General features: G+C 53.0%; 1 protein-coding gene across 1 annotated transcript in view; it reads left to right on the plus strand.

The window, feature by feature from the left end:
* INPP5D (inositol polyphosphate-5-phosphatase D) overlaps positions 1–24,185 on the plus strand; it is a 113,030-nt gene extending 88,845 nt beyond the window's left edge. Inside the window, exons 18-27 of the mRNA XM_026491678.4 lie at positions 2,781–2,862; positions 5,904–5,993; positions 8,257–8,370; positions 9,608–9,690; positions 11,623–11,710; positions 14,066–14,215; positions 15,759–15,855; positions 17,558–17,824; positions 21,631–22,237; positions 23,037–24,185. Coding sequence (XP_026347463.1) covers positions 2,781–2,862; positions 5,904–5,993; positions 8,257–8,370; positions 9,608–9,690; positions 11,623–11,710; positions 14,066–14,215; positions 15,759–15,855; positions 17,558–17,824; positions 21,631–22,237; positions 23,037–23,039 — 1,581 coding nt within the window. The 3' untranslated portion in view covers positions 23,040–24,185. The remainder of the gene's footprint in view (positions 1–2,780; positions 2,863–5,903; positions 5,994–8,256; positions 8,371–9,607; positions 9,691–11,622; positions 11,711–14,065; positions 14,216–15,758; positions 15,856–17,557; positions 17,825–21,630; positions 22,238–23,036) is intronic.
* The last annotated feature ends 1,282 nt before the right edge of the window (positions 24,186–25,467 follow it).

The raw sequence follows: 25,467 nt of genomic DNA on the forward strand, positions 1-25,467 counted from the left end.
GTGGTTCTGGGGCTGCTGGAGGCCTAAGGAAATGGAGAACAGTTCAGAACGTTGCCTGAGGGCTCAGGGCAAGCAGAGAAGTGCAGGAGGGAGGGTAAGTCCACACGGGGTGGGGGGGGGTGATGCCAGATTGAGGCAGGAGCTAGTAGAGAAAACCAGGCAGCGGAGGAGAGAAGATCCAGGTCTGCTGGGGAGGAAGGAGGCTGAGACCCCAGGGCAGGACACCTGCTTCGGGGGTGTCCCCTGGCGGCTGTGTGGCTGGGTCCTCTGGTACCATCAGGGCAGGTCCACAGGGATATGTGGGGACAGTGAGGGCATGTCCAGGTTGACTTGAGTATCAGGAGAAATAGGGGCTGCACCGAGGGGAGGGAGGTCCGAGATGCCAGGGTAAGGTTTTGACCTGTTGGGTGGGCAGCGGTAAGCCACTGAAAGTTCTGCTGCGGGCTGGCAGCATGGCAGTGAGACACAGAAGGCCGGTCTGCATCCATGCAGAGGATGAACAGGGTTCAGGGGCCCTGAGGAGGCCATGTGCTGGGTCCAGCTGAGACCCAAGTCGGAACTGGGAGCAAACAACGAAAGCAGAAGCAAAGAAGAGCAGGATGGGTTGGTAGATCTGATTGCCATGGATAAAAACGCAAATCGGAAGGCAGAGCTGGCTTGGAGGGGACCATAGAGCTTGTCTTCAGACTTACTGTATAATATTGGCGGAAGACCTCAGAGGAAACATCCAGAAGGCAATGGAAAATATTAGGTGATGTTAGAGAGAGACACCAGAGCTGGATCATAGATTGGGGAGTTGTGCGTGCTGAGAACACAGACACCCCCATGGGGTAGGTGACATTTGCAGGGAGCGTGTGGAAGAGTCAAAGAGAAGGGCTGTGGGCAGATTTGGGGGCCAGCCATGTTCCGAGGGGAGAGGAAGAAGCAGACACAACAAAGGAGGCCGGCCATGAGTGCTCGTGTAGGTGGCGGGCGGACCAACCAGGCAGCTCGGCGTCACAGAAGCTGGGGATGAGAGAGTGTCGGGATTAGCAACGGCCAGTGTGGAATGTGAGTCTAGGACAACATGTTCCCTGCGCGTGAACCCTGCATGAGGAGCTGGATTTGTGGTCCAGAAGGTTTGGAAAGAGCAGTTCGATGGTCTTGGGGGTGAAATCCAGCCTGGGGGAGGACGAGAGTGGCTCTTTACCAGGTGTGTGCAGATGAGTCGGGGGAAGCTTTCCAGAAATACAGACGTCTGGGCCTCATCCCTAGAGGCTCTGGTGCAAGAGACCTGGGGTGAGCTGTTCTTTCTGTATCTTTGTAAAGCTCTGCCACTAATGCTTGGGGCAGCCAGTGCTGAGGACTGCGGTGTTGCGAGTAGCAGCATCAGGCGCCTACCCTGTCACCCAGGAATTCCACTTTGGTGTGGCCCCAGAGACATTAGTGCCTGTGTTCACCAAGAGAGAGATACCAAGAATGGTTATTGCAGCTTTGTACACAGCGTCCAAAAACTGGGAAGAGTCCTACTCGCGTCAACAGTAGACTAGAGAAATGTGGTATAGACGTGCAATGGAATACAACCACAGCCGGAGAGTGAAAGAACTTGTACAGGGAACAACATGGGTGAGAAAGTAGCCAGACCTCAAACTATATACTGAGCGAGTCCATTCATAAGTTCAAGGTGAGGCAAAGTGCATCAATAGAGGCATTAGGCCTGATCATGTTCACCTCTACAAGGTGGTAGTAGGGACACAGGAACATGAGGGAACCTTTTGAGATGAGGGAGGTTTTCTCTATCTCCATCTGGGTTAAGTGAGTGTGTACAAATATAAAAACTCCTTAAGCTGTTTCCTTAAGATGAGTACACTTTACGTAAGTTGTACCTCAAGTTTAAAAAGCGAAACGGGTGGTCCAAAAGTAGAGGCAATGAAAATAGAACATTCTGGAAAGAAAATTGGTAAAAAGAGAAGAGTAGCTGAAGGAGATGGCAGGGGTAGGCTCTTTTAGGATGAGTACCTTTATATTTATAGGCAGAAGAGAAAGAGCTAGAACTTGAAGGGATAAAGGATATTGCCAGTTTGCCTTGTCTATCACCCCCAGTGGGCATTTTGCTCGCCAGTGTAGCCTGGAGAGGACTTGGCTTAATACATATTGTTAGAGTGATTGGATGGGTAGGTGGATATGTGGATGGATGGATGGATGGACGGATGGACGGATGGATGGACAGGCAGGTGGACAGATGGACGGACGGACGGACGGACGGACGGATGGGCAGGTAGGTGGGTGGATGGATGGATGGACAGACGGACAGGTGGGTGGGTGGATGGACGGACGGACGGGCAGGTAGGTGGATGGGTGAATAAATAGATGGTTGTCTGGATCAGTAGGTGGATGGGTGATTGTGGATGGGAGTGGGTGGTTGGAGTGTTGTTATTAAAGTAAGTAGCTGGAAATGTAAGCAGAGACTGGGTTGAAAGTACAAGTTGTGGCGTTCACCTGAGTCAGAAAAAAAGTAAGGATGGAAGAACAAGAAATTCAGAGATAGTGAGGAGGATAGGTACGGGCCCCTAGCTAGGCGAGTCGATCTTCCAAAGCAGGAACGCAAGGTGTGCGCATGGCTGTGGACTCGGAACTTAAGGCAAATGAAGAGGGTTGAAGGCCACCTATGGGCCAAGTCTTTAAAGACCCAACAGCCCATGAATTCAAGGATTACAGAGTTGACAAATTAGCCTTTTCTTTTCCTGATTTCTACATCTAAAATTAGCGGCATTTACAAAGCTTGCAACTTTGGTTTACAGATGAAGTACAACCTTCCTTCCTGGTGCGACCGAGTCCTCTGGAAGTCTTACCCGCTGGTGCACGTGGTGTGTCAGTCCTACGGTGAGGAGCCGTTTCGGGGGTCCGGGTGCTGGGGCTAATGGGTTCCAGTCTGTCTATCTGTAAAATGGGAGCAGTCCCAGCAACCCGGGTCAGGTGACCTGGAGGCGTTGATGCATCATTCTCTCCTGCTGAGGCTGCAGCATGAGAAGCGGCTTCTGGATGGGGAAACATTGGAATTATGGAGCCCTTTTAAAAAGAAATCCAGACTGACTTCTTTTGAAAAGAGCATATTAGGTTTGAACCACATGAAAGTGGTGTTTTCATAGGTTAAATACAGTCAAATAGTGGAAATTCATATGGGTAAACCTAACACGTATCAGGAGTATACACGTATGTATTTATGGAGATTTAAAGATAAATTGAGGGGGCACCTGGGTGGCTCAGTTGGTTAAGTGTCCGACTCTTGATTTCAGCTCGGGTCGTGATCTTGGGGTTGTGAGATCGAGCCCCACGTTGGGCTCTGCACTCAGCACAGAGTCTGCTTGTCCGTCTACCTCCGCTCCTCTCTCTAGCTCTTTCTCTCAAATAAATAAATAAAATCTTTTTTAAAAATTAAAAAAATAAAGACAAATTGAGTTAAATTGATGAAAAAGCCATAATATGCAATATTAAAATAAATAGTTACGGAAAACTTGTCAGAACAATGAAATAATGATTGACCCTAGACGTTTAAGACCTGCTCAAGGAATTCTTAATTGCTCGGGTGCTTATGCTTAAAAGGTACTTAATTCCCATTATTTGGAACTGTTCTGCACTGTGTACTTAAAAATTCAGAGCAAAATTACCTTGGACACTTTACTGACCGAGAATCGTGGTATTAGGTTTAAACATTGCAAATTCCCAGACAATGACATCCGAAGGAGAGCCATCCTTGTTCCTATTGTGTCCCTCATGTGACCAAGTCATAGGCCCGGGACCCCGATGGTCCATCTGGGACCTCAGCCCTGCCTCACCCAGCAAGTGGGGACTTGCTGCTGCCCAGTGGCCACCTTTGTGGCTCCCATCCTCTCTCTGGGGACTGGCAAATCCCCACATTTAACTCAGGTCCCATCAAGTTGAACTGATGTCCATTCCTTTTTCTTGTGCATTTCTTCTGCTGCGCAGAAGGGACCAGAGCAAGTGCCCTGGGAAGGCATGCCCCTGCTCGCCCCTAGTGCCTGAGCCCTGTCTGCCAGCAGTGACTTCCCGAGACAAACTTCACACCTTTAGATGTGTGGAAAGGCATCCCAGCGACAGCCTTCAAGACCTACAAAGGCCCATATCCCACCCACCAGTAACCATCCCATTTCTCAGTGGTGCCTCTCTCTCCCACATTCTGCAACTCCGTGAGTCCTGTTAGTTCTCGTAGCTGAGTCTCTGCTTGCCTCCCGGTTAGCTCATGTCCTGCTGGCCGAAGGAAGTCACATAGCTAAGCCCACACTCAACTGTGGGAGTGGGACCTAGAGGGTGTGGTTTTAGAGAGACCGTCCAGGTCCCCGTCACCTTCCTAGTGTTTAGGGCACAGGCACCAAAGCGCTAGTGCCGTATGTTCGATACGTATATAAAATATGGTGAAGGACATTTTTAAAACCCTGCTTGTCTACCCGTTAACTTCTCGCTGGAACACCCCCTCTTCCACTTGCCACCTCACGCTCAGCCTGACCGCCCCACCCCCCAGTCCTCTCCTGCTTCACACAGCACCAGACCCTCCCTGACTTCTTCCTGTCCACATCCAAACATGACTTAGGCTGGCGCCCCTCCTACCTTTTGCCCTCCTGTCTCAGAGAAGGGGTGTCCTCCTCCTCTCCTGGCTAACTTTTCACCTGGGCCCTCCAGCCCCTCCTCCTCTCCCGGTCCCAGTCCCCCCACTTTGCTCCTTCTTCTTGTTCTCCTTCATTCTGTCTCCATGTTTCAACTGTCCCTCTGGTGGTCGTGAGCAAGTGAGCATTTTTCCCATGTTCCTTAGCCATCTGTATTTCTTTTGGAATTTTCTGCCTGTATCCTTTGGTTGGTTGAAGGCTGGGATGTTTACCTTTTTCTTACTGATCTGTAAAAGCTTTATAGAAAGTGACGTCAATTGTCTTACTGCCCTGGTCTCCCCTGCTGTTTCTCTTTGCCCCTTACTGGCCAGTGTGGCCCAGATTTGCACCCTGTGTGCCTCCCCCAGGGAGCCCAGACATCCTGATAGCTTCTGCTTCCATCTAACATCATGACTCCAAACCCAAAGAGAAATCTCCAGCCCTGAGTACCCAGCCAGACATCTTCACATGGCTCTCTTATAAGCACTTAGAACTCAGTATCACTAGAACTCTCTGCTTTCCCTTATGCCCTCCAAACATACCCTGCTGCCTTCCCTCCAAGCCCCATGTTCCTTAGAAGGGATGTCTACACTCAGTGTCTACACTTCATTAACCTTCTACTCTCCCAATAGGAGGAGGCACTGTGGGATGGGGGGAGGTGCCATCTCTGTCACTGGGGAGTTCAGTGACCTAAATCCCCATCCCACTTTGGGCCATGAGCTCATCAGTGCAACAAAGTGCTGAGACCAGTAAACCCTCCATGGTTCACACCCCATGATCTATTTAAAAACTAGTGTGTCGGGGCGCCTGGGTGGCACAGCGGTTAAGCGTCTGCCTTCGGCTCAGGGCGTGATCCTGGCTTTCTGGGATCAAGCCCCACGTCAGGCTCCTCTGCTATGAGCCTGCTTCTTCCTCTCCCACTCCCCCTGCTTGTGTTCCCTCTCTCGCTGGCTGTCTCTATCTCTGTCAAATAAATAAAATCTTTAAAAAATAAAAAATAAAAAAAATAAAAAATAAAAACTCGTGTGTCTCTAGGAAAAAGTAGTGCAGGCACATTTTCGCCCCGGAGGAAAGAGTGTCACACACTTCCACTGAGACTTTCGAGCGTGGTTGTGAAAGGTCAGGGGAACGACAGGTGTAAAACCATGAACCTTCTGGAGGCTTCCGTCAGTAGAGGTTGATTTCTGCCATGGGTTTGCCATCCTTGGTCTGACCAGAAGGGTTTCCCCTTCCCTGCTGAGAAATGCCTTCCCTCCCCCACAGGCAGCACCAGTGACATCATGACCAGTGACCACAGCCCTGTTTTCGCCACATTTGAGGCAGGAGTCACCTCCCAGTTTGTCTCCAAGAATGGTAAGTGGCGGGCGGCCATCGCTCTGTCCTGCACGAAGACAGGAGGCCTTGGGCGCTGGCTTTCTGGTTGCAGCAATTCACCATCTATGCTACATGGAGGCGCATCCTTCCCGCCGAGGCCACACTCCATCCGTGGGCGCTCCTCGCATCCAGGCCACATCGCGATCTCAGTGCAGAGCGTGTCCTTGCTCTCTCTGGCAAATATGTCCGTGTTTTAAGCCTCGGTTTTAATGCAGTCTTTAAAATTGAGTCAATGAGTGTCCAAGGTGGGACAGACAGTTCTGGGTGGGACGTGGATGAACCTTGATCAGTAATGCATTTATTTTTAATATGTTTCACATTGGTCTCTTCTGTGTAAGGCAAGCAATGCTGGCTTTCCGCTTAGTCTTGTGATGTACTTTCTTATTTAAATATGTTTACTTAAGTTTAAAAGGTGAGTCTATGTACAGAAAATATTGAGTGAGTATTAGTGCGGGTGCGTGGTAGGTGGAGATGGTCAACATTGGAAGGATGGGGTGTGCTGACTGAGTTTGGGAAATGCTGGCATAAATAATACTTAGATTTGCAGATATGTTTTCAAATAATCTAGCTCAGCCCTGCTCTCTAGGCCATCCTTGTCCCAGCAAGGGCCTGGTGTTCTCTGTGGCATGCCTGGCCGGGGCCTGGGTGACTGGGGAGCCATGTTGTCACCTCCTCTGCTCACCCCCCACTTCTGTGCTCAGCAGACAATCCAGGCTAATTTAGGAAGATTGAGCGGGGGGCCCAGTTGAGGCAGAAAAAGCCTCTATTGCTGTGTCTTTCATGTCCTGAAGGTTGTAGGGGTGGCTGGAATACTGTCTTCTGGGACACTCTTCTCCACGCTGTTGGATCTGACGTCTGCTCTAGCAATGTGACTTCCCCTCTCCACACAACCCCTAATCCACCACCTGTCCTAGCTCTGGGCACTGTCTTTCTAGAACCTTCCATCTCTCCCTGGGCTCCCACCCATCTCCCCTTTTTCTGAGCTCCAGCAGCATCGATGGGGTAGCTCATGTCATTATACCCTCGGTGAGGACCGTCAGCACGTCCTAGGTGTCAGGGTTGCCTTCCCTCCGCTGGGACTCAGCACCCAGACTATGCTCACAAATGCCAATTACCTGGATTGAGGGTTGGTTGAACCTCTTCCCAAGCAGAGCCCGGCCTAGGTGCCGTGGGGTTTAAGGAAATGAAGGAAAGTCTAGTGAAATAAGCCAGACAGAAAAAATGCCATAGGTGTATGGTATCACCTATATGTGGGATCTTGGAAAAAACTGCCAATTTCATAGAAACAAGAGAATGGTGGTTGCCAAGGGCCAAGGGGAGCTGGAAATGGGGAAATGTAGGTCAAAGGGTACAAACTTTCGGTCATAAGATGAATCAGTTCTGGAGAGCTAACAGTCCACATGGTGACCATAGGTAATAATACAGTATTGTACACTTGAAATTTGCTGGGAGCGGATCTTAAGTGTTCTCACCACACCAAAAAAAAGCACCAAAAGCACAAAGCGGTTAATTATGTGGGTGGCGGACGTGTTAATTATCTTGATCTCGGTAAGCGTCTCCCAGTGCGCGTGCGCATCAGATAATCACGCTGTGCACTGAATATGTGCACCTGCCGGTTGTTCCTCGGGAAAGCCGGGGAGGAGAAGAAAGGAAAGAAGGAAAGGCTGGTGGGAGAGAGGACGCAAATGTCTGTCCTCGCTCTCGTGTGGCTCAGAATTTACACGGAAGGCCGGAACTTGCTCACGGCCAGCCGGAGGATGCTTGCAAACGCATCATGTCAGTGAATACCACAACCGGCCAGCCACGAGGGTGGGAACGAGGGTAATAAGGAGTGGAGGGAAGTCGGCCTGAGGAAGGAAGAGCCGGTATCCCTCGCTACCTGAACTTAGAAACAAGACAGATTTGCGTATGGAGCCCTGAGCCCTTATACAAGCTCTCTCAGCCAGAACAAATGGGGACACTGAGGCACGGAGGTTAAGGACGTTGCCAGGGCCACGCAGGGTCAGTGGTAAAGCTGAGAGTTGGGCTCCTGGGTCCCTGAACTCTTCGCTCTTCCCACCCTGCTCTCTGTGGCCTGTGAGGATGTTCCCATCATCGGGGATGCTCAGTGTGGGGCGGGATTCGGGGAAAACCTCTCCTTCGCCCGGACCTCACCTTCCCTGGAGCCTGGTGTGGGGGCTGATTCGCAATACTCCCTCTCTGGGCACCTTGTGGAGCCAAATCTCTTTCTCACCCGTTCCAGGCCCCGGGACTGTCGACAGCCAAGGGCAGATTGAGTTTCTCAGGTGCTTTGCCACGCTGAAGACCAAGTCCCAGACCAAATTCTACCTGGAGTTCCACTCGAGCTGCTTAGAGAGTAAGTGGGCGTTGAGCTACCTTCGGGCGGGCTGGCGGGACTCTCCGGAAGTGCCTTTCATCGACGCTGCTTTTGCCGCCTCTCTCTCTGGGAAGGGTCCATAAATGGGCCTCAAGGGGACTTGTCGGGGGGGAGGGTTCAGGGGTTCGGTGACTGTGGGGGCATCCCCCAGCGGCCCACTGATGCACGGACCCATCTAGGTGACTGGGCCACTGACTGGATCCTCTCTTTGCCCCTCAGGGCAGAGTGTGACCCACTCAGGGGTCCCCCCGCCACAAGCTGGGGCTCTGACTCAACCAGAGGGTCCTGGGCGAAGGTCCAGAGCTCGAGGAGGCCAGTGCGGGGCCTGTTCTTTCCCAGGGTCCTCTGCTCTTTGCTACGGGACAGGGCATCTTTCTCAGATGGTCTGGGGCATCCCCAAACAAGCTCGAGCTGGACAGTTCCTCCCAGCCAGCAGCAGCTAGCTCAAACTGTGTTTAGCAAACACCCTTTCTGGGTGGCATTTCTAGGCATATTGTCTAAAGCTGTTCCATGGCAAGATCTGTGTGGTTTCCAGCTCCCTTTGCTGGTGGGAAGATGGTCTAGAGGTGGGGGTGCAGGGCAGAATCAGCTCCACCCAGGGAGGCATTTTGTGATGGGATGACGGCTGCTTCCAGAAATCCAGAGATGTATTGCCCCCTCCTCCCTTCCTTTTCCCCCCACTCAGCCCAGGCTCAGTCTTGGTGACAGACCCACCTTTTCCTTGAAGTTTCTAGGACCTGGGTCACCAGGTAGGGGCAAGGCCCTTCCAAAAATGATGAGGATTTTCATGCGGGTGTTTTTAATAAACTATCGAGACATTTGCATACATTTCTATGGAAACAGCATATTAGGAAGCTCAAATTAGCATTTCAAAAGGCTGCTATCTTGAGTGGCGTGGGATGAGCTGTCATGTTTCCTAATCTCCTTGCCTGTGATGTGATGATTTCTTTGTTGCCTGGTTTGTTGCAAAAAAAAAGAGCTGAAAAGGAGGGGAATCTCTTTGATTTTCCTAAAAATAATTCAACCATATTGGCAAATGACCATCCCCTACACCAAAACAGAATCCCCCACAAGCCTGACTCCTGAACGGGGCTGTGGCCCCTACAGATAGAAAAGGGAGAGTATCTTCATTGGTCTGGGTGGGGCGACCCTAGGAGGCTTTTCTGTCTGGCTCTTGTTCTATTTTCTGAAAACCAGCCTGCTTGTCCTCTGACAGGTTTTGTCAAGAGTCAGGAAGGAGAAAATGAAGAAGGAAGCGAAGGGGAGTTGGTGGTGAAGTTTGGCGAGACCCTTCCAAAGGTAAATCAAGAACAGGATGTAGCCAGCGGCCCCAATATTCCTAAATGGATTTCAGTTCCCATAATTGACCACGGAAGAGATCTAGAGATGGGCTTGTCTAACCACGTGACTTTGCGTAGAAGGAAACTGAGGCAGATTCCAGAGAGGTTGGTTCACCATCACACAGCTGCAGTGACAGACACAGGCCCACAGCCCCTGGAGCCCTGATGCCCCCGCAGCGCCCTTCACCTGCTCAGCCCCAGCTTGGAGGATCAAGTGAAGGAGCAGAGGGGGGAGTCCATTGGCTCCTACCCGAACACCGGACTCAGAACTTGACGTGTCCATGACCCCATGAGAGCAGAGGATGGAATTGAAAACACATAGGCAGACCTTAGCGGAACACATTTGTCATTCTTGGAGAAAAGAAAATGGTTTTCTCCCTGGGACCCAGAACAGCTTTTGTCATGTTGAATTGATGGTGGGCCTCCACGAGGGTTCATGCTGGGTGCACAGTGGAGTAGGACCTTGTTTCTTTGTCACATAACGAGGGAAGGGTGTGCAGACGAGAGTCCAGGGCCAGGCAGATCTATCACACATGGCAGGGGTCCCAGGGGTCTCCTGGAAGGTTGCCTCGGAGGGGACCCCCAAGGTGAGCTTTAAAAGATGGTGGTCAGCTATCCACCACCCCGCTCCCGCTGCTGCCCGAGAGGGTGGGTCTTCATGCATCTGCAGCCCCCAGCCCGGGTCTGACTTTGAGCCAGTCATCACTACAAGTCAGTGAACGGAGTGTTCGGCGCAGCCCTGGAACCCGAGAGTGCCCTCGAGCACCTGCTGCGATTTCCAGTCATTTGTTGTGGAACTTTCTTTTTTTTTTTTTTTTTTTTAAAGATTTTATTTATTTATTCGACAGATAGAGACAGCCAGCGAGAGAGGGAACACAGCAGGGGAGTGGGAGAGGAAGAAGCAGGCTCATAGCGGAAGAGCCTGATGTGGGGCTCGATCCTGGAACGCCGGGATCACGCCCTGAGCCGAAGGCAGATGCTTAACCACTGTGCCACCCAGGCGCCCCTGTTGTGGAACTTTCTGAATGGAGATAGGGTCCATCCTGTCGGGCAACATGGCGCCCAGAGGCTTGCACAAGAGGTCTCCCGGTATCTGGATGGGAAGGAAGGGGGCAGCCTGGAGCCGTGTACGGCCTCTTTATCAGGCCCCTCTGTGTTGGTGTCAGTGTGAGGAACAGCCTTAGGAGCTAGTGCACACATACAGCCCCTCTCTGTGCTTGCACGGGTGCGGCCCTACACTGGTGAGGTGCAAAGCCTGACACAAACGTGCCCTGGGCCGGACCAGCCGGGCAGCTGGGAGCCAGCAATCCCTCGCTGCAGCAGGAGGAGCGGGGCAGGGCTGGAGCTCGGGATATGTGCTTGTCATTTGCTGAGCCACCCTCCAACAACCTGCAGGACACTCCGGGGGACTCCTCTGCACGTAGATCCTGTCCAGATGGAGGGCAGGCCTTTGTGCCACCAGCAATGCCACCCGCAATGCCACCTGCCAGGGGGAAGCCTGGGGTGGGGAGTGGGGTGCATTTGGACCCGGTTCCTGGTCCCATTGCCACTTTTTTGTCAGTCCGGCCCCCACCCCCATGATGCTGGGGTATGCAAGGGAGGGGAAAGGAGGGAAGGGAAGTAGGGACATGGGGCACACTTGGGGTCCAGATCTCTCCTGGGGTGCAGTATGATTGGTGGGGAGACAGGGAAAGAAGTGAACCCCGCGTGCTGGAGAGGGTGGACGTGTGGTTCCTTCCTACTGTCTTAGACATGAAAAACAGAAATTCAAATGTGGTTAATAAGAACACCTGCGTCCTGTTTGCTCAGGCACGCCCCTCATCTGGGCTGGCAGCCTACCCCCACTTGTGCCCGAGCGGGCGGCTCTAACCGTGTGCCCTTCCCTGTGCAGCTGAAGCCCATCATCTCTGACCCCGAGTACCTGCTGGACCAGCACATCCTGATTAGCATTAAGTCTTCCGACAGCGACGAATCCTATGGTAAGGGTCCCAGGACAGGCGCTGTCGGCACCGCACCTGCTCGTAGCGGGTGGCCTGTGATGTAAGGGAGGCGGCGGCATCTCCATCGTGAGACGCCCACCATCCTGCTCTCTTGCCACTCCTCTCCCGCTCCCAGGGCTGCCAGAAGGACAAATAGTGGTAAATCCTCCTTCCTGCCCTGTAGGGCTTCTGGGAGGAAGAGCCAGCAGCCACAACACCTCTCGTTTATTGAGTCTTTCCTGTGTCAGATTCTGTGCCAGGTGCTTTGCGGGGATTATTTAATCCTAACAAGATCTTGTAAAGCAGATACTATTCTCCCAACCAGTAGGTGAGTAAACTGAGGCTCAGAGAGGTTAAGGGACTTGCCCAAGCCACAGGGAGTACTGGCTGAGCCCTAATGTGAACCCAGGTCTGTCTGGCATTGCTCAGGGCCCCTGCTGGGCAGACACCGACTATCCTACTAGAGAGACATCATCTTCTGTGACATTGTCTTCAGCCAGTCCGGGGCTCCAGCCCAGTGTCAGGTTCACCCTGGAACGTGATACATTCAGTGTGGCTAGAACACAAGGGTGAGAGGAGCAGGTGGCCAGAGAAAGGCTGGAGGCAGGAGCCAGATTAAGCAGCACCGTGCATGAGACAGGCAAGAATGTGGATCTGGGTCTGGGGAGGGTGTTTGTTTTCAGTGGAAGGAACTGGAAGGTGCTTAATGCTGACCCAGGGAAGCGACATGGAAAGAGGCTGTAGACACAAAGAGTGCTCGTGTGCGTCGGCTGCCGACTGTTCAGGCTCGGCCCAAAGCCCCGGGATACAGGTACAATTGCTACACTCATTGCACAGGTGAGGAAATGAAGTGACTTGTCCCAGGTCACGTGGCCACTGAGGTGACCTCGGACTGGAACCCAGGCAACCCAGCTCCAGAATCCTGCCCTCCACCGTCTCCTAGTCAGCACCAAAAAGAGGGTCTCTGAGCCCGGGCAGGGGTGGCCAGAGCCTAAGGATTGCGCTGGCCTTGGATGGGGAGGGCCTGCCCGTTGTGCCTGGCAAAGAGAAGGGATCCGTGCAGAGTCACTGTGTTTGAAGCTTTGGTGGTAGGCCACAGGCACAGAGGAAAAATGGTTCCGTTTTCTTGTTCATATACTGTCGTCTTCCTCTGTTTCTTCGTCCTGTATTCATACAAACAGCATTTCATAATAACAGGAAAAAAAGTCAACCCACAGTCTCATCCCTACTTATAGCCACCATTTTTATTTTGGTCTCATACTTCCTCATACAAAAGCATACATAGATGTCTATATTTATAACCATCATAGGGATACCATTTTCTAGTCTGCTTCCCTCACCCAGTGAGAGACTGGTTAGGTGATACACATTTTCCAGAATCCCCCTCCATACAGCCTCCATGATGGCTGTATTTAATGGCTCCCCAATATCCCATGGGTTTCCTTCCAGTTTTTTCTGTTCGTGGTATCAACAATGCTGAGAGGGATCTCTTTGTGAACATTCTTTATCCTCCTTCAGCTACATTTTTTATCCTATTGGGTCATCTCTTGAGGATAAGTTCCCATGTGTGCTGGGTCAAAGGGTATAAATAGGTTGGTGATTCCTGACACGCAGTATCCAGCTGATTGCCATAAAGGCTGTGTCCTGCCATGGTGACCTTGCCATGTCCTGGTGAACAGGTGTCCCCAGATCCTTGCTGGCCCTGGGTATCCTTCCTTCCATTTTGTGCTAATTTCCTATCTGTAAAAAAAGTCCCTTAGTGCTGCCTGAATTTGCATTTTTGATGGCTGGGAAGATGGAGCTAGTTTCCATGTATTGAAATCAACCAGCTACAATTCTTTTTTGTGTGAAATATCTGCTTGGGTTATCTCCCCAGTTATCTGCTGGGATTTGATTTTGAGGCGTTCCTCATGGGGTTCAGCTAAAATACTCTTTGTGAAGCCATCATCAGTCTCCCATTTTTCCTTTTTTCCTCTGTGCAGAAGTTTTAAGCTTTTATATCCTCTTATCTGTCAGTCTGTTTTGGCGTTTCTTACATTGCTTCAAACCCTGGGAAGTTATCATTCCGTCCCGCAATAGATGAGTAGTTAAGTCTAGCTTTTCTGCTGGATTTTCTATGATTTAAATTTTTTTTTCTTTTTTTTACACCATCTAATTCACATGTAGTTCATTTCACTGTAAGGTTTGAAACGTTTTCCCCAAGTTGTTCCAAAAGGTTTATTCGATAACCCCTGCCTTGGACATCGTCTCGAAGGATCATCTTTGGGCAGTGGAGCTAAATCTGCAGGCCAAACGCACGGTGTTTCTCCTGTGAAATGGCGGCTCTTGACATGACTCTTGTCCCCACCTCCCTAGGCGAGGGCTGCATCGCTCTACGGTTAGAGGCCACGGAAACTCAGCTCCCCATCTACACACCCCTCACCCACCACGGAGAGATGACGGGCCACTTCCGGGGGGAGATTAAGCTGCAGACCTCCCAAGGCAAGATGAGGGAGAAGCTCTACGGTGAGTGAGCACGACCACCCCCTGCTCCCTTGTCAGTGCTGCTCGGGAGGGACAGCAGTGAGGTGTCTCTCAGCCCAGCCGTTGACTGTTCTCTCTGCTCTGGCCTCAGAACACGAAATCCACCGTCAGAAGGGATATGAGAGGCCATCTAGCCCCATTCTGAGTTGATTCCAGAATTTCCCTATAGAACCACAGCACCCCATGATTTGCACATCACCTTCCATCTGTTGGGATGTGAAGCTTGTGAATGTTCCAGGTGCTCTGCTCTTGTCTTCGATTCGGCTCTTAGGCCTTGTCACTCCCGGTTAGCGCCTCCACCAGAAGGACCAAGATGACACAAGAAAGCTGCCTGATCCTAAATAGCTCTTTCTAGGCTACAAGCGAAGGCACTGGCTACAGCTGGGATTTAGAATTTCTAGAATTTCCCACGTGCCCCGTTCTTCCTCTTGGCCACGTGGTGTGCAACTCACACACACACACATACATGTCCACACCATGCACACCAACGAGCTCCCCCTCTCCCCTGTCCTTAGCACATTTCTTTGGCTTTTCACTACCATCCAAAAGAGCAGCATCTTGGGGTCTTCTCTTCCCTGGCAGGGTCCCCCAGCACCTCTTCCAACTTGTCCTCAAATCTTTGTGTCCTGCAGAACGACGCTTGCTTCCTTCTGTCGGCCATTGGGAGGAGGCCTCTGTCGTGGTTCTCAGAAATGACACCAGTGTAGCCACGCTTGGGAACAAATACTCATTGGAGGTGTTTCCTTACCCCCTGTGAAATCCCAGCCTTGGGGAGTCATCTCCTGTCTGTCCCCAGAGGAGACCCTGCTGATTCCCAGTAGGCAACTGTAGACGCCTCATCTCGTAGATAAGAACCGTCACTGGGGGAATATTGAAATGCGGCCCAGAGACCCTGCTAGCAGGGAACACAAGGAAGTGTCTGAGACTCAAATCTAATTTTCTCAGAATCCTGGCTACAATTTTAAAACTTGGAAATGAACGTGTCGTCTTCAGTAGTATCCATGACGTTGAAACCTCTCTGCTTGAGGGGCGCCTGGGTGGCTCAGTCGGTTAGGCATCCGATGCTTGGTTTCAGCTCAGGTCACGATCTCAGGGTTGTCGTGAGATCAAGCCCCGTGTCAGGCTTCGAGCTCTGTGAGGAGTCTGCTCCAGATTCTTTCCCCTCCATTTAAACTAGGTGGGCTTCGGTATCAGATGCTCTCGTGGAGCCACCTGGGTCTGTTGGTTTCATGCGGATCTGCCGAGAAATATTTGTCTGTCCCTTGTGGCACCAGCAAGTTGAAAATGTCCCATGATATGATAGCTCTGGGTCACACATATGTGCCAGCTCTCCTCCCTCTGCACCCAAGGTAGGCATAACAGGTCCATCACTGAACGTGCGTGAGGCCTCAGAATCTTGCGTAGCCCACCGCCCAGCCAGCCATTATTCACTGTCCGGCTTCGGCTGCCAGTGGAACCCTCTATGCCGTCCTGCCCAAACTGGGCACCAGACCTCACGTTCTCTTTCCTGGCTCTTTCCTTGCAGACTTCGTGAAGACTGAGCGAGATGAGTCCAGTGGGCCCAAGTCCCTGAAGAGCCTCACCAGCCACGACCCCATGAAGCAGTGGGAACCTACCAACAGGTAGAGCAGGGGGGCTGCCAGGGTTTCCCTACAAATAGTGGGGTTTTGCAGACCCAGGACCCAGGAGAGGGTGAGTGGAGCACAGAGAAACCAAGGACGGGGAGGGGACGGAAGCTCTGGCCCAGGACAGGCGTTGTCCCACTTCCAGCTCTGGGGAGGCGGGTGTGCCGGTGTCAGGCCCGGGAGATGTTTCCATGACAGAAAGCAGTTCAAGGGGCACCTGGGTGGCTCAGTCAGTTGAGCATCTGACTCTTGATTTCGGCTCAGGGCATGATCTCAGGGTCATGAGATGGAGCCCCACGTCAGGCTCTGTACTGGGTGTGGAGTCTCCTTAAGATTCTGTCTCCCTCTGCCCCTCCCCTGCTCTCACTCACTCTCTCTCTCTAAAAAAAAAAAAAGAAAAAAGAAAGAAAGGTCAGTTCACTGACACTAGCTAAGCACTTGGCATGTGTCAGATTCTAGAGAAACCAAGGCAAAGTTGGTGCAGCCCGTGACTTAGGCACTCCCAGCCTAGCAGAAAGACACAGTCCAGGGCGAAGCTGCTGCAGAGAGGGAATGGCTCCCGTGTCCCCCGGGGACCGGAGACAACAGCAGGCATGGCTCTGTGGTCAAGGAGCCCCATTTTTCCCAGGGGAAAAGATCACTGAGGAAAATGCACACAGGTTGCTCTTGGCAGAGCCTCAACTGGGAATAATGCAGACGTTAAAGGCTCTATGACAAGGGGACAGCAGTCCCCAACAGCAGGGTCCCCTCGATTCACCAGTGTGGTCCCAAGTGCCAGAATCAAGCCGGATGGCGGGGTCACCTTCTCTGTGCCAGCTTGCCTGCTGTGGGGGCAGGTTGGCCGAAGCGAAATCCCAAACGCTGCTGTAGAGCCCAGCTTCCTCCACTCCTCTGGGTCCGCAGACCACCTGTGCGGCCAGGCCTCGCCCTTACGCCTGCCCCACCCCTTGCACCTGATTTCCTGTCACCTCAGCCAGGGCCGGGCCATCCCCTCCGCAGCGTTAGGCTGAACTCTGCTCCCCCCTGCCCCCACATTTGAGGTTCCAGCCTTGACTTCTGTGACCTCCCACTCACCTTTCCAAATGCCTGCAGGCCGTCTCCACTCTGATGCAGACACAGACGTGCAGGCCGACACATCCCAGGTGCAGCACTTTCTTTACCCCCCAGCCCTGCCCTCCCTGCACCCGCTCAGCCTGGCCGTGCCAGCCTCTTACCTGTCCTCGCCATTTGCTCACAGCCCTTCAGACTCTCCTGCAGCAGGTCAAGCCCCTCCCGACAGGGCCTTCGCACATTCTTTTTTTTTTTCTTTTCTTTCTAAATTATTTTATTCAAGAAGGTGGGGAGGACAGACAGGGGACTGAGCTGAGCCCTGAGTCCCTCCTTCGCACATTCTTACCCCGTCTCCCCTTCCTTCTTTCTCTGCCTCCTCCTGTGCACTGTGGGTCCCATGAGAACAGAGACCTGGGCCACCTTGTTCACGCCTATGTTCCCTTCTGGCCCAAGGCCTGGGGCTTACTAGGCCCTCAATAACTACTTTGTTGTATGAATCAATCCATCCATCCATTGTCCAAAAAGTGAAGGAGTAGCAGAGGGCCTGGGGGGCCCTAAGGGACCTCAGAGGACACTGTCCTCCTGTGGTGCTGACCTAGAGGACGGAAGGGAGCCCTGGGGTGTGACTTGGTGTGTCTCTCCCTTCCAGGGTCCCTCCAGGCAGCAGCTCCAGCATCACTGAAATCATCAACCCCAACTACATGGGGGTGGTACCCTTCGGGCACATGAAGCAGTCCCTGTCCCCAGACCAGCAGCCCGCAGCCTGGAGCTATGACCAGCCTCTCAAGGACTCCTCCCTGGGGCCTGGAAGGGGAGAGAGCCCCCCAACACCACCCTCCCAGCCACCTGTATCCCCAAAGAAGTTTTCATCGTCGACAGCAGCGCGGGGTCCCTGCCCCAGGACACAGGAGTCAAGGTGAGCGTTCTCTTCATCAAGCCCTCTCGCTTCTCTGGGTTTTCACCACTGGGGAGCCCGACCCTAGAATAGAAGCGGCATGAGGGTAGGGTTGTGTGTCCACTGTGACCATCGACTCCTCAGGGAGGCCCTGGAACACAGGAAGCACTTGAGAAATGCCTATGGAGAAATCTCCATACCCCACCCTGTTGGTGTAAGTTTGAAAGACTTTTAAAAACATAGAAAATTCTAAAGATACTGCCCCCTAAAACAGCTTCCTATAAAAACTACATGTTTTGGAAGATACATTTCTATAACTAGCAAACCTTCATGCAGTCTCCCAAGGAACAGGTGGGGATTTCCTCCTTCCCCAGCTCTGAGTTTCCCTGCCTTTTCAGCCCCGAGGTTCCTTTTCCAACCCTCCTTGTGCAGCCAATCACAAAACGCAGCGGTCACGGGGGAGTGCAAAGGGCAGGAGAGCTGCTGGCCTGCAGGAGGAGGGTCTGGCCGAGAAACTTGGGGAAAGGCCAGGAGCCCAGAGAAAGCCAACCTGCACAGGGCAGGGCAGCACAGGCCAGGAGGACAGAGCTGTGAGGGGCCCAGGCCGGGCAGCCAAAGCCACAGCCCCTTCTCATGGGTGCCGCATCCCAAGTGAACCCATCCGTGAGCACGTTGTGGAAATGCCACATAGGGAGCCCTGCGAGTTTTCCAGTAAGCACAGCGTGACTGGGAAATGGAAAGTGCAGATCCCAATGAACAGTGATTGGAGCTGTACCAGATACCACGAGCATCATCTTTCCTTGGTGGCTGTCTTTGGAATGACTGCAGGGGGGCTGCTCTGGACCTTGCTCCCCCTCTGTGAGGTCGGTGTCCACCTTATCTGAGCAGCCAGGGAAGGGAATGTTGTCAAACATTCTTCTTCTTTTTTTTTTTTAAGATTTTTTATTTATTCATTTGAGAGAGAGAGAGTGTGTGAGAGCATGAGCAGGGTGAGGGGCAGAGGGAGAAGCAGGCTTCCCGCTCAGCAGGGAGCCCAGTGCAGGGCTCGATCCCAGGACCCGGGATCATGACCTGAGCCGAAGGCAGACGCTTCACCGACTGCACCTCCCAGGCATCATTCTTATCTCATGCCACCGCCGGCCTTTGCGCACCTGGCCTGGCTGGAGTTTCCTCTGGGTGGAGGAGCACTTTGTGGTTTGTTTCTTAAGCATTTTCTCTAAGAACAAATTGGGTGGACGAGTGGAGGGGAGGAGGATATAGGACAGGATGATGACAAGGCCTGCCCCTGAGCTCCATCTGTCTGTCTCTGAGCCTCTGGCTTCCAGAGTTTGCCGATAATAGCTTTGTACTTCGGTCAGTCCATAAGAAGCTTGGGAGAAGGGGAAACAGCCTCCGATTCCTCCCTGGGAAAATGAGGACAGAAGCCTCATACGGGGGGTGCTGAGGTGCCTCTTCGGCAGCCCCAGGAAATGGAGCCGTAAACAACCCCAAAGAACAAGGAAATTCTTGAAATGTCTTTAACTTCCCAAAGTTGGCGTCTCTTTGTGCGGAACGACTTGCATACAGCACACAGCATGGAACTGGGTGGGAACGTGTCCTCTCTGGTTCCACAGGTGACAGCTTCAGGGCAGGGACATTCATAGGCAAGAGGCCCCCAGGGTGGGGTTTGAAGCTTTAGAAAGGAAGACTCTGGAATCTGAGGAGTGGGGTTATTTTACCAGAGGAATGAATTACCTCTGTGCCCTGGATATTGGGGCACTCATTCCACAACCACGGCCTCCTAGGGGACTTGGTTTCTTGTAACCTGTGGTCAGGGACTTTTTATATTTTGTGTGGTTTTCCCCCATCTGCCTCCCCCCCACCAAGACTTCCCCTCTCTAGGAGTGCAGAAGTTCCCTCTCAGACGGAAGAGATAACTTGTGCCCATCTCCCTGCTCTTTTCCCAGAGAGGGAGCTCGGGAATCACCAAAATGCTCTTCCTGGCACTGCTCCCTAATCCTCCTGTCTCACTCATTGGAAGGCCAGGAATCAGGCCATGCGTTTTTCTTTTCTACTTCTTGACGCTTCATCAGAAACTTCTGGTCAATGCTGCTTGGACCTTCTCGCACCTTCCTCCCTGCACTGATTCATAGTAGAGATCTTTGAGGATCCAGACAGGGGTGCAGAGGGTGGCCTGAGGTGGTGGAGCAGCTTTCTGAAGTCTTTGTTCAAGGCCCCAACATTTCTGGTTATGCAACTGCTTCTAGGTCTTTCCAAAGAGTAATGAGCAAAAAAGTGAGTCTACAGTCAAGCCCCCTTTGGCATGTCCCTGAGGCTCGCCTCCCCCACACCCACGTCCTCTCATCTCACTGGCACCTGTGTGACGATGACGTCTCGCCTCTGTCCCCTGAGCCCATGTCTATTCCGGAAAGAGTCTATTAGCCTTGGCTGGTCAGCAACTTTGGAACAGTGTTTCAGTGCACATTCCATCAGTAAACACTTCAGTGGGTTCCAAGGGACCTGCTTCCTTTTTTCTACAGAAAGCAGAACCCAGAGCACCCCCCCAGGAGATTGTGCTGTTGGCCAGAAAGTAAAACGTGTTCCCATTCCTGGTTATAATTCGCTCAGCAGGAAATCACCTCGCATCAGAGCAGCAATATTTCAGGAACCGCATAAATAAAGGCAGCTCTTACCTCCTCTGAGTTGCAGCATGGAGTTCCGGCGCTGCCCGGCGTCAGACAGGCCTGTTGGCTTGCCACTGGCTTCTCTCCCTGGTGCTGGCTCACATCTCTCCAGGCTCCCTCGGATTTTCAGCATGACCGCCATTTTTTTCTTTCCTGCTCTGAGTGAGGACATGAAGGAAAGCACACTCAGGAGCTCTCTGGGGAGAGGACTGTGTGAAGAATGCCATGTGAATTAGGAGCATGGGACCCCTACTTCGTCTGGTTCATGGCCCCATCCTATGCCTGGGGCAGCATCTCACACGTAGGGGGGATCCTACATGTCTGTTAAATGGGGCTCGTTGAGTTGGGGCCCTCACAGAGCACAGATGGTCACTGAGGAGGTCTGGTGCCCTGCAGGCTTCTGTTCTCCTGAGAGTCAGGATGGAATTTGCTAGAGACAACAGAGCCTGCGGATTCCTTCGAGGGAGTCCAGGAGAGGAGGTCTTTTGGCAGCTGTGAGGGGCAGGGGCTGGGGAGGGCAGGCTTCTCTGACACGGACTGAAGGGGTGGTTTTGGTATTGGGCACATGGAAATGAGCTCCTTCTTCCCTTTCTCCTGCGAGACCTTCAGTGAAGTCCCCCTTGCTCCCCAGCGCTTCCGCGTGAGCAGTTTTCATGGTGGAAACGGTCGAGGCGAGAAGTGGGCTTACCTGTGAGATCATCAGCGTTTGAGCAGCATAGTACCTGCTGCTCTCATTTTGTATTTTTGTTTAGTTGAAGTGAAATTCCCATAACAAAATTGAAGGAAATCTTCTTTGGAAACTCCAGGAAAATCACTATTAGATGCTTTTTTTTTTCTTTCAAATTTTTAAATTCTAGTTCATTAACAGATAGTGTAATATTGGCTTCAGGAGTGGAATTTAGTGATTCATCACTTACCTGTAACACCCAGTGCTCAACACAAGTGCCCTCCTTAATGCTCATCACCCAGCTAGCCCACCCCTTCACCAAAATTGACCGTTTTAAGTGAACAGTGAGGTGGCACTCGGTACAATCACAAAGTTGGGCAACCCCCACCTTCATCTGGCTCCACGCATTCTGATCACCCCAAAAGAAAACCCCCTAGGGATAAGCAGCTGTTCGTCAAATGTGCTTCTTCTCTGTGTCTCCTCTCTGCCACCCGCAGGCCCTGCGACTTGGGCAAGAATTCCGCAGAACCTTCCCCTCAGGAGGATGCGCAGCTGACCAAGCCTGAGATGTTTGAGAACCCGCTTTATGGGTCCGTGAGTTCTTTCCCAAAGCTGCTTCCCAGGAAAGAGCAGGAATCGCCCAAAATGCTGAGGAAGGAGCCCCTGCCCTGCCCGGACCCAGGAATCTTGTCACCCAGCATTCTGCTCCCCAAAGCCCAGGAGGCCGAGGGCACCAAGGGGACAGGCAAGCCGGCACCCACGCCCTTCCTCAGCCCCACGCCCCGGCTCCGTTCCTTCACCTGCTCGTCCTCCGCCGAGGGCCGGCCAGCGGCCGGGGACAAGAGCCAGGGGAAGGCCAAGGCCCCCGCCAGCCTCCAAGCCCAGGTGCCCGCCAAGAGGCCCATCAAGCCCTCCAGGTCGGAACTGAGCCCGCAGGCCCCGCCCCCGCCCCCAGCGGCGCAGCGGCCGCCACTCCCGGTCAAGAGCCCGGCCGTCCTGCACCTGCAGCACTCCAAGGGCCGCGACTACCGCGAGAACGCAGAGCTGCCCCACCACAGCAAGCACCGGCCCGACGACGCGCCGCTCAGCCGGGCGGCCATGCAGGTGCGCGGGGGGGAGGGGGGGCACGTGCGTGTGGGCGCGTGAGCGCGGGACCCCACTAGCCCTGGGGCTTGCACTGGGCACGTGACATGCGTGTGATACGACAGCCAGGTGCCCATTCAGATCCCAGGACTTGAACCTATGCCTGTCTGTCCCCGAAGGCGCTGCTCCTGCACTGAAAGGGTTAAATGAGGTGCTGGGGATAAACTGTGAGCCCTCCTGTGTCTGCCCTGTAGGAACTCTGTAAATAAAGAGCCCAGATCGCTTACATTGCGTTATCATCATTAGTTTAGTACTTAAAATTTTCGGACACACTGTCCCCTTCCTTCCCATAAAATAGATTTCTTTTTGAGCAAAACCAATGGTGCTTAAGAACCGCCTCTGGAGCCAGACTGTCTTGGGTTTGAATCCCAGCTCTCCCACCACCTGGCTCTGTGCCTTGAGCCTCAGTTTACTCATCTGTAAAAAGGGGGCTATTAATGGAATCTGCCTCATTGGTTTACAGGGAGGATGAAATTTTATTATATATTATTACTATGTTATAATCTACATATAAACTACATGTTTTACATTGCGTATTTTATTTCTTCCACATACTGTAATCATGACCTCTGTGCCTATGTTACATGTGCATGTATATTGGAATATATGGAAAGTACTTAGAACAATGTGTTGGCTCTTATCACCATCACGTTGAAGGAAGCCTGATCTAGCCCACAGCATGCAGGGACGTGGGCACTTTTAGTTAGATCTGACCCGGTGGAGAATTCGGCACTGACGGTCTTCTGTTCTTATCCCACAGTAAAGCCCCTGGTGAGCTGCCAGCAAGACAGGAGCCCAGAGGAACAGCGTGAAGCCACTCAGACTTTCCCCCAGGACCCCCTGCTGGCTCCTCCTACCTAGCTTCCTGTGCAGGGCTTCCTATTTTTCAGGAGAGGGCCTAGCTTCTGTGTGGTCGGCAGAGTGTCCTGACTGCGAAACTTGGCACCAAGTGCTAAGGGCGGAAGGGAAAGTGTACCTGGGCCCCCAGCTTGATCTTGGTACTTGGGACCCATGAGCCTTGTTCCGGTCATCATTTTGAAGAAAGGAACTAAAGCGCTGATTTGCAGGTGGAGATATAAAATAATAATAATAATATTAATAATAATAATTGCTGTGTGTATGGAGCACTCACCACATGCCAGGTACTGTGCTAAGTGCTTTACAAACATGAGTTGAGTCTTCTTCAGCCGACCAAAATCACATTCCAGACGCCCAGTTCAGAACATGTGTGTTCTGAGCGGTTTGGACAAAGCATTAAAAATTAAGGCCGGTGCCTTCCTGAAGCGAGACAGGGCTTGGGCTTTAGGGAGCTAGAGAGCGAGTGGTTGACTTAGGGTACAACAAACCTGGCCTTGTCTAGCTTCAGCGATGCCAGCTGCTTTAGCTAAAGCCCCGGGGCTCCAGCAGAGCTGGCGTGGAGAGAAGGGATCTCTGTCTCCTCAGTTCTTTAGTGGGAAGGAGAAGGAAAATCAGCTCCTACTCCAGGGGAGAGATCCAGCTTCAACTCGTGCTAGAGGCGCCGGGCCCTCCCTGAGGTGGGCAGCCATCACCAGGCCACGGTTGGAGCGAACCCGCCCTCCCACTACTCATCTCATTGTGCTCATAGAAAAGTCTCTGCTGTCGCTTCTGAAAGCCAAGCTGCTCTGGCTGGCTGCCAGGGAGGTGACCCTCTCGGCTCCGGCTCTCGGAACAGTGCAGGCGTTTCTTTCCGAACCCCGTGGCTTTTGGCCCTGCTTCCTTGGTTACTAGGAGAGTAGATTGGTGATGTCTTTTCTTGTGTTGCTTTTTGACATCCAGAATTAGTGTAGGAAACCAAATCCAGAATTGTGAGTGCAGGAGAATGGGTACGCACCCCACGTCCCCGTGTGTGTCCATTTGTGTGACCAATAAATTGTGCCTTTCTCACTCAGCTCCCAGCCGTGTGGCATTTTTTCCTGACGTTCAGCCACAGACGCGCTTCTAGGCTGTTGACTCTGCAGGCCAGCAAGTGGGGGGGGGGGGAGGTTGTTTGGGTTCGTGGTGGTGATGGGCTGACTAGTCCCCTGACTAGAGGGGCTGTCGTAGAACCAGTTAGAAGTTGGCATAGACCAGGAACAGCAGTAAATGCCACACAGCTTTGTGGACTCCAGGCACCGTGCGGCCAGCCAACTTCCGCCGACGTCATCACCCCACACGCACCAGCCGCTGTCCTGCAGCTGCACGTTCCTCCTGGCTTTTGTAAGTGTTCATTGCTAAGCGCCAGAGACCATACACACGCGTAAACAACCCCCACGGTGTGGGCCTCAGCTCCTGGCAGTACAAGGAGCGACTCGACTGCCCGCGGGCCCGGGAGCAGCCCGCACCCCGAGCGCCAGTGTGGGGGCCGCATGGCCCCACTTCCAGGGCACTTCAGCCCCGGCAGCCGTTCCCACCACCTCAGGCTCCTCAGCCTCTGCTCCGGTTCAGACACCAGGCCTGGACTCGAGGCCGAGCTTGAGGGAGTGGTGTTCTTAGCAGCCATGGAGCAAACAATTCGCTGCCCCGCAGCCGTGGCTCGTGGACACGCAGGGGCGAGGCTGAAAGCCCACTGTGTCCGCAGCACCTCACCGCGCTCAGGTGGGACCCCCTCACCTGCAAGCACACTTCCTGCTCCTCACACAGAAACACCCAAGTCCCCAGGTAGCAGCCTCCTGACTCTCTGGCCAGGGGCCAGGGTAGAAGGACAGCTGGAGACACCCAGACGGCCTTTTGGTCAAACCCCCCTCCATAGCCATCACCCCATGGCCGAAGACGCTGGCATGATACCTGGGGCTCCTGGGGACCCCACTGGCTGCCAGGATGGGGTGGCCTTCTGGGAGCTACCTGTAGCGGCCCACTCAGGTCTAAGAGGATAGTGCTGGAGCTAATGCCCCCACCTAGAACGGACATCCAGACCCTCCCCACCATTTCTGAGGGTTCCCAGGAGAAGTGAGTTGAGGACCAGCACAGTGAGGTGCACCCTAGACTCCCCAGCATCTTTTGCTCTGGGTTCTAGTGGCCTGAGCAAGTTCAGTGCCCCTCATGGGCTTCCCCCAAGCCCAACCACGGGCTGTGTGAGTACCAACCAGGCTCTGTCAGATGATGGGTAACGGCCCACTGGGATGGAATGGAAACTGAAATGTAAGACCTACGTCCTCTCAGCCCCTCAGCCCCGCACCCCCTTCCCCCTCGAG

The sequence above is a fragment of the Ursus arctos genome, unplaced genomic scaffold (genome assembly GCF_023065955.2).
Source record: "Ursus arctos isolate Adak ecotype North America unplaced genomic scaffold, UrsArc2.0 scaffold_1, whole genome shotgun sequence".
Taxonomy (NCBI): Eukaryota; Metazoa; Chordata; class Mammalia; order Carnivora; family Ursidae; genus Ursus; species Ursus arctos.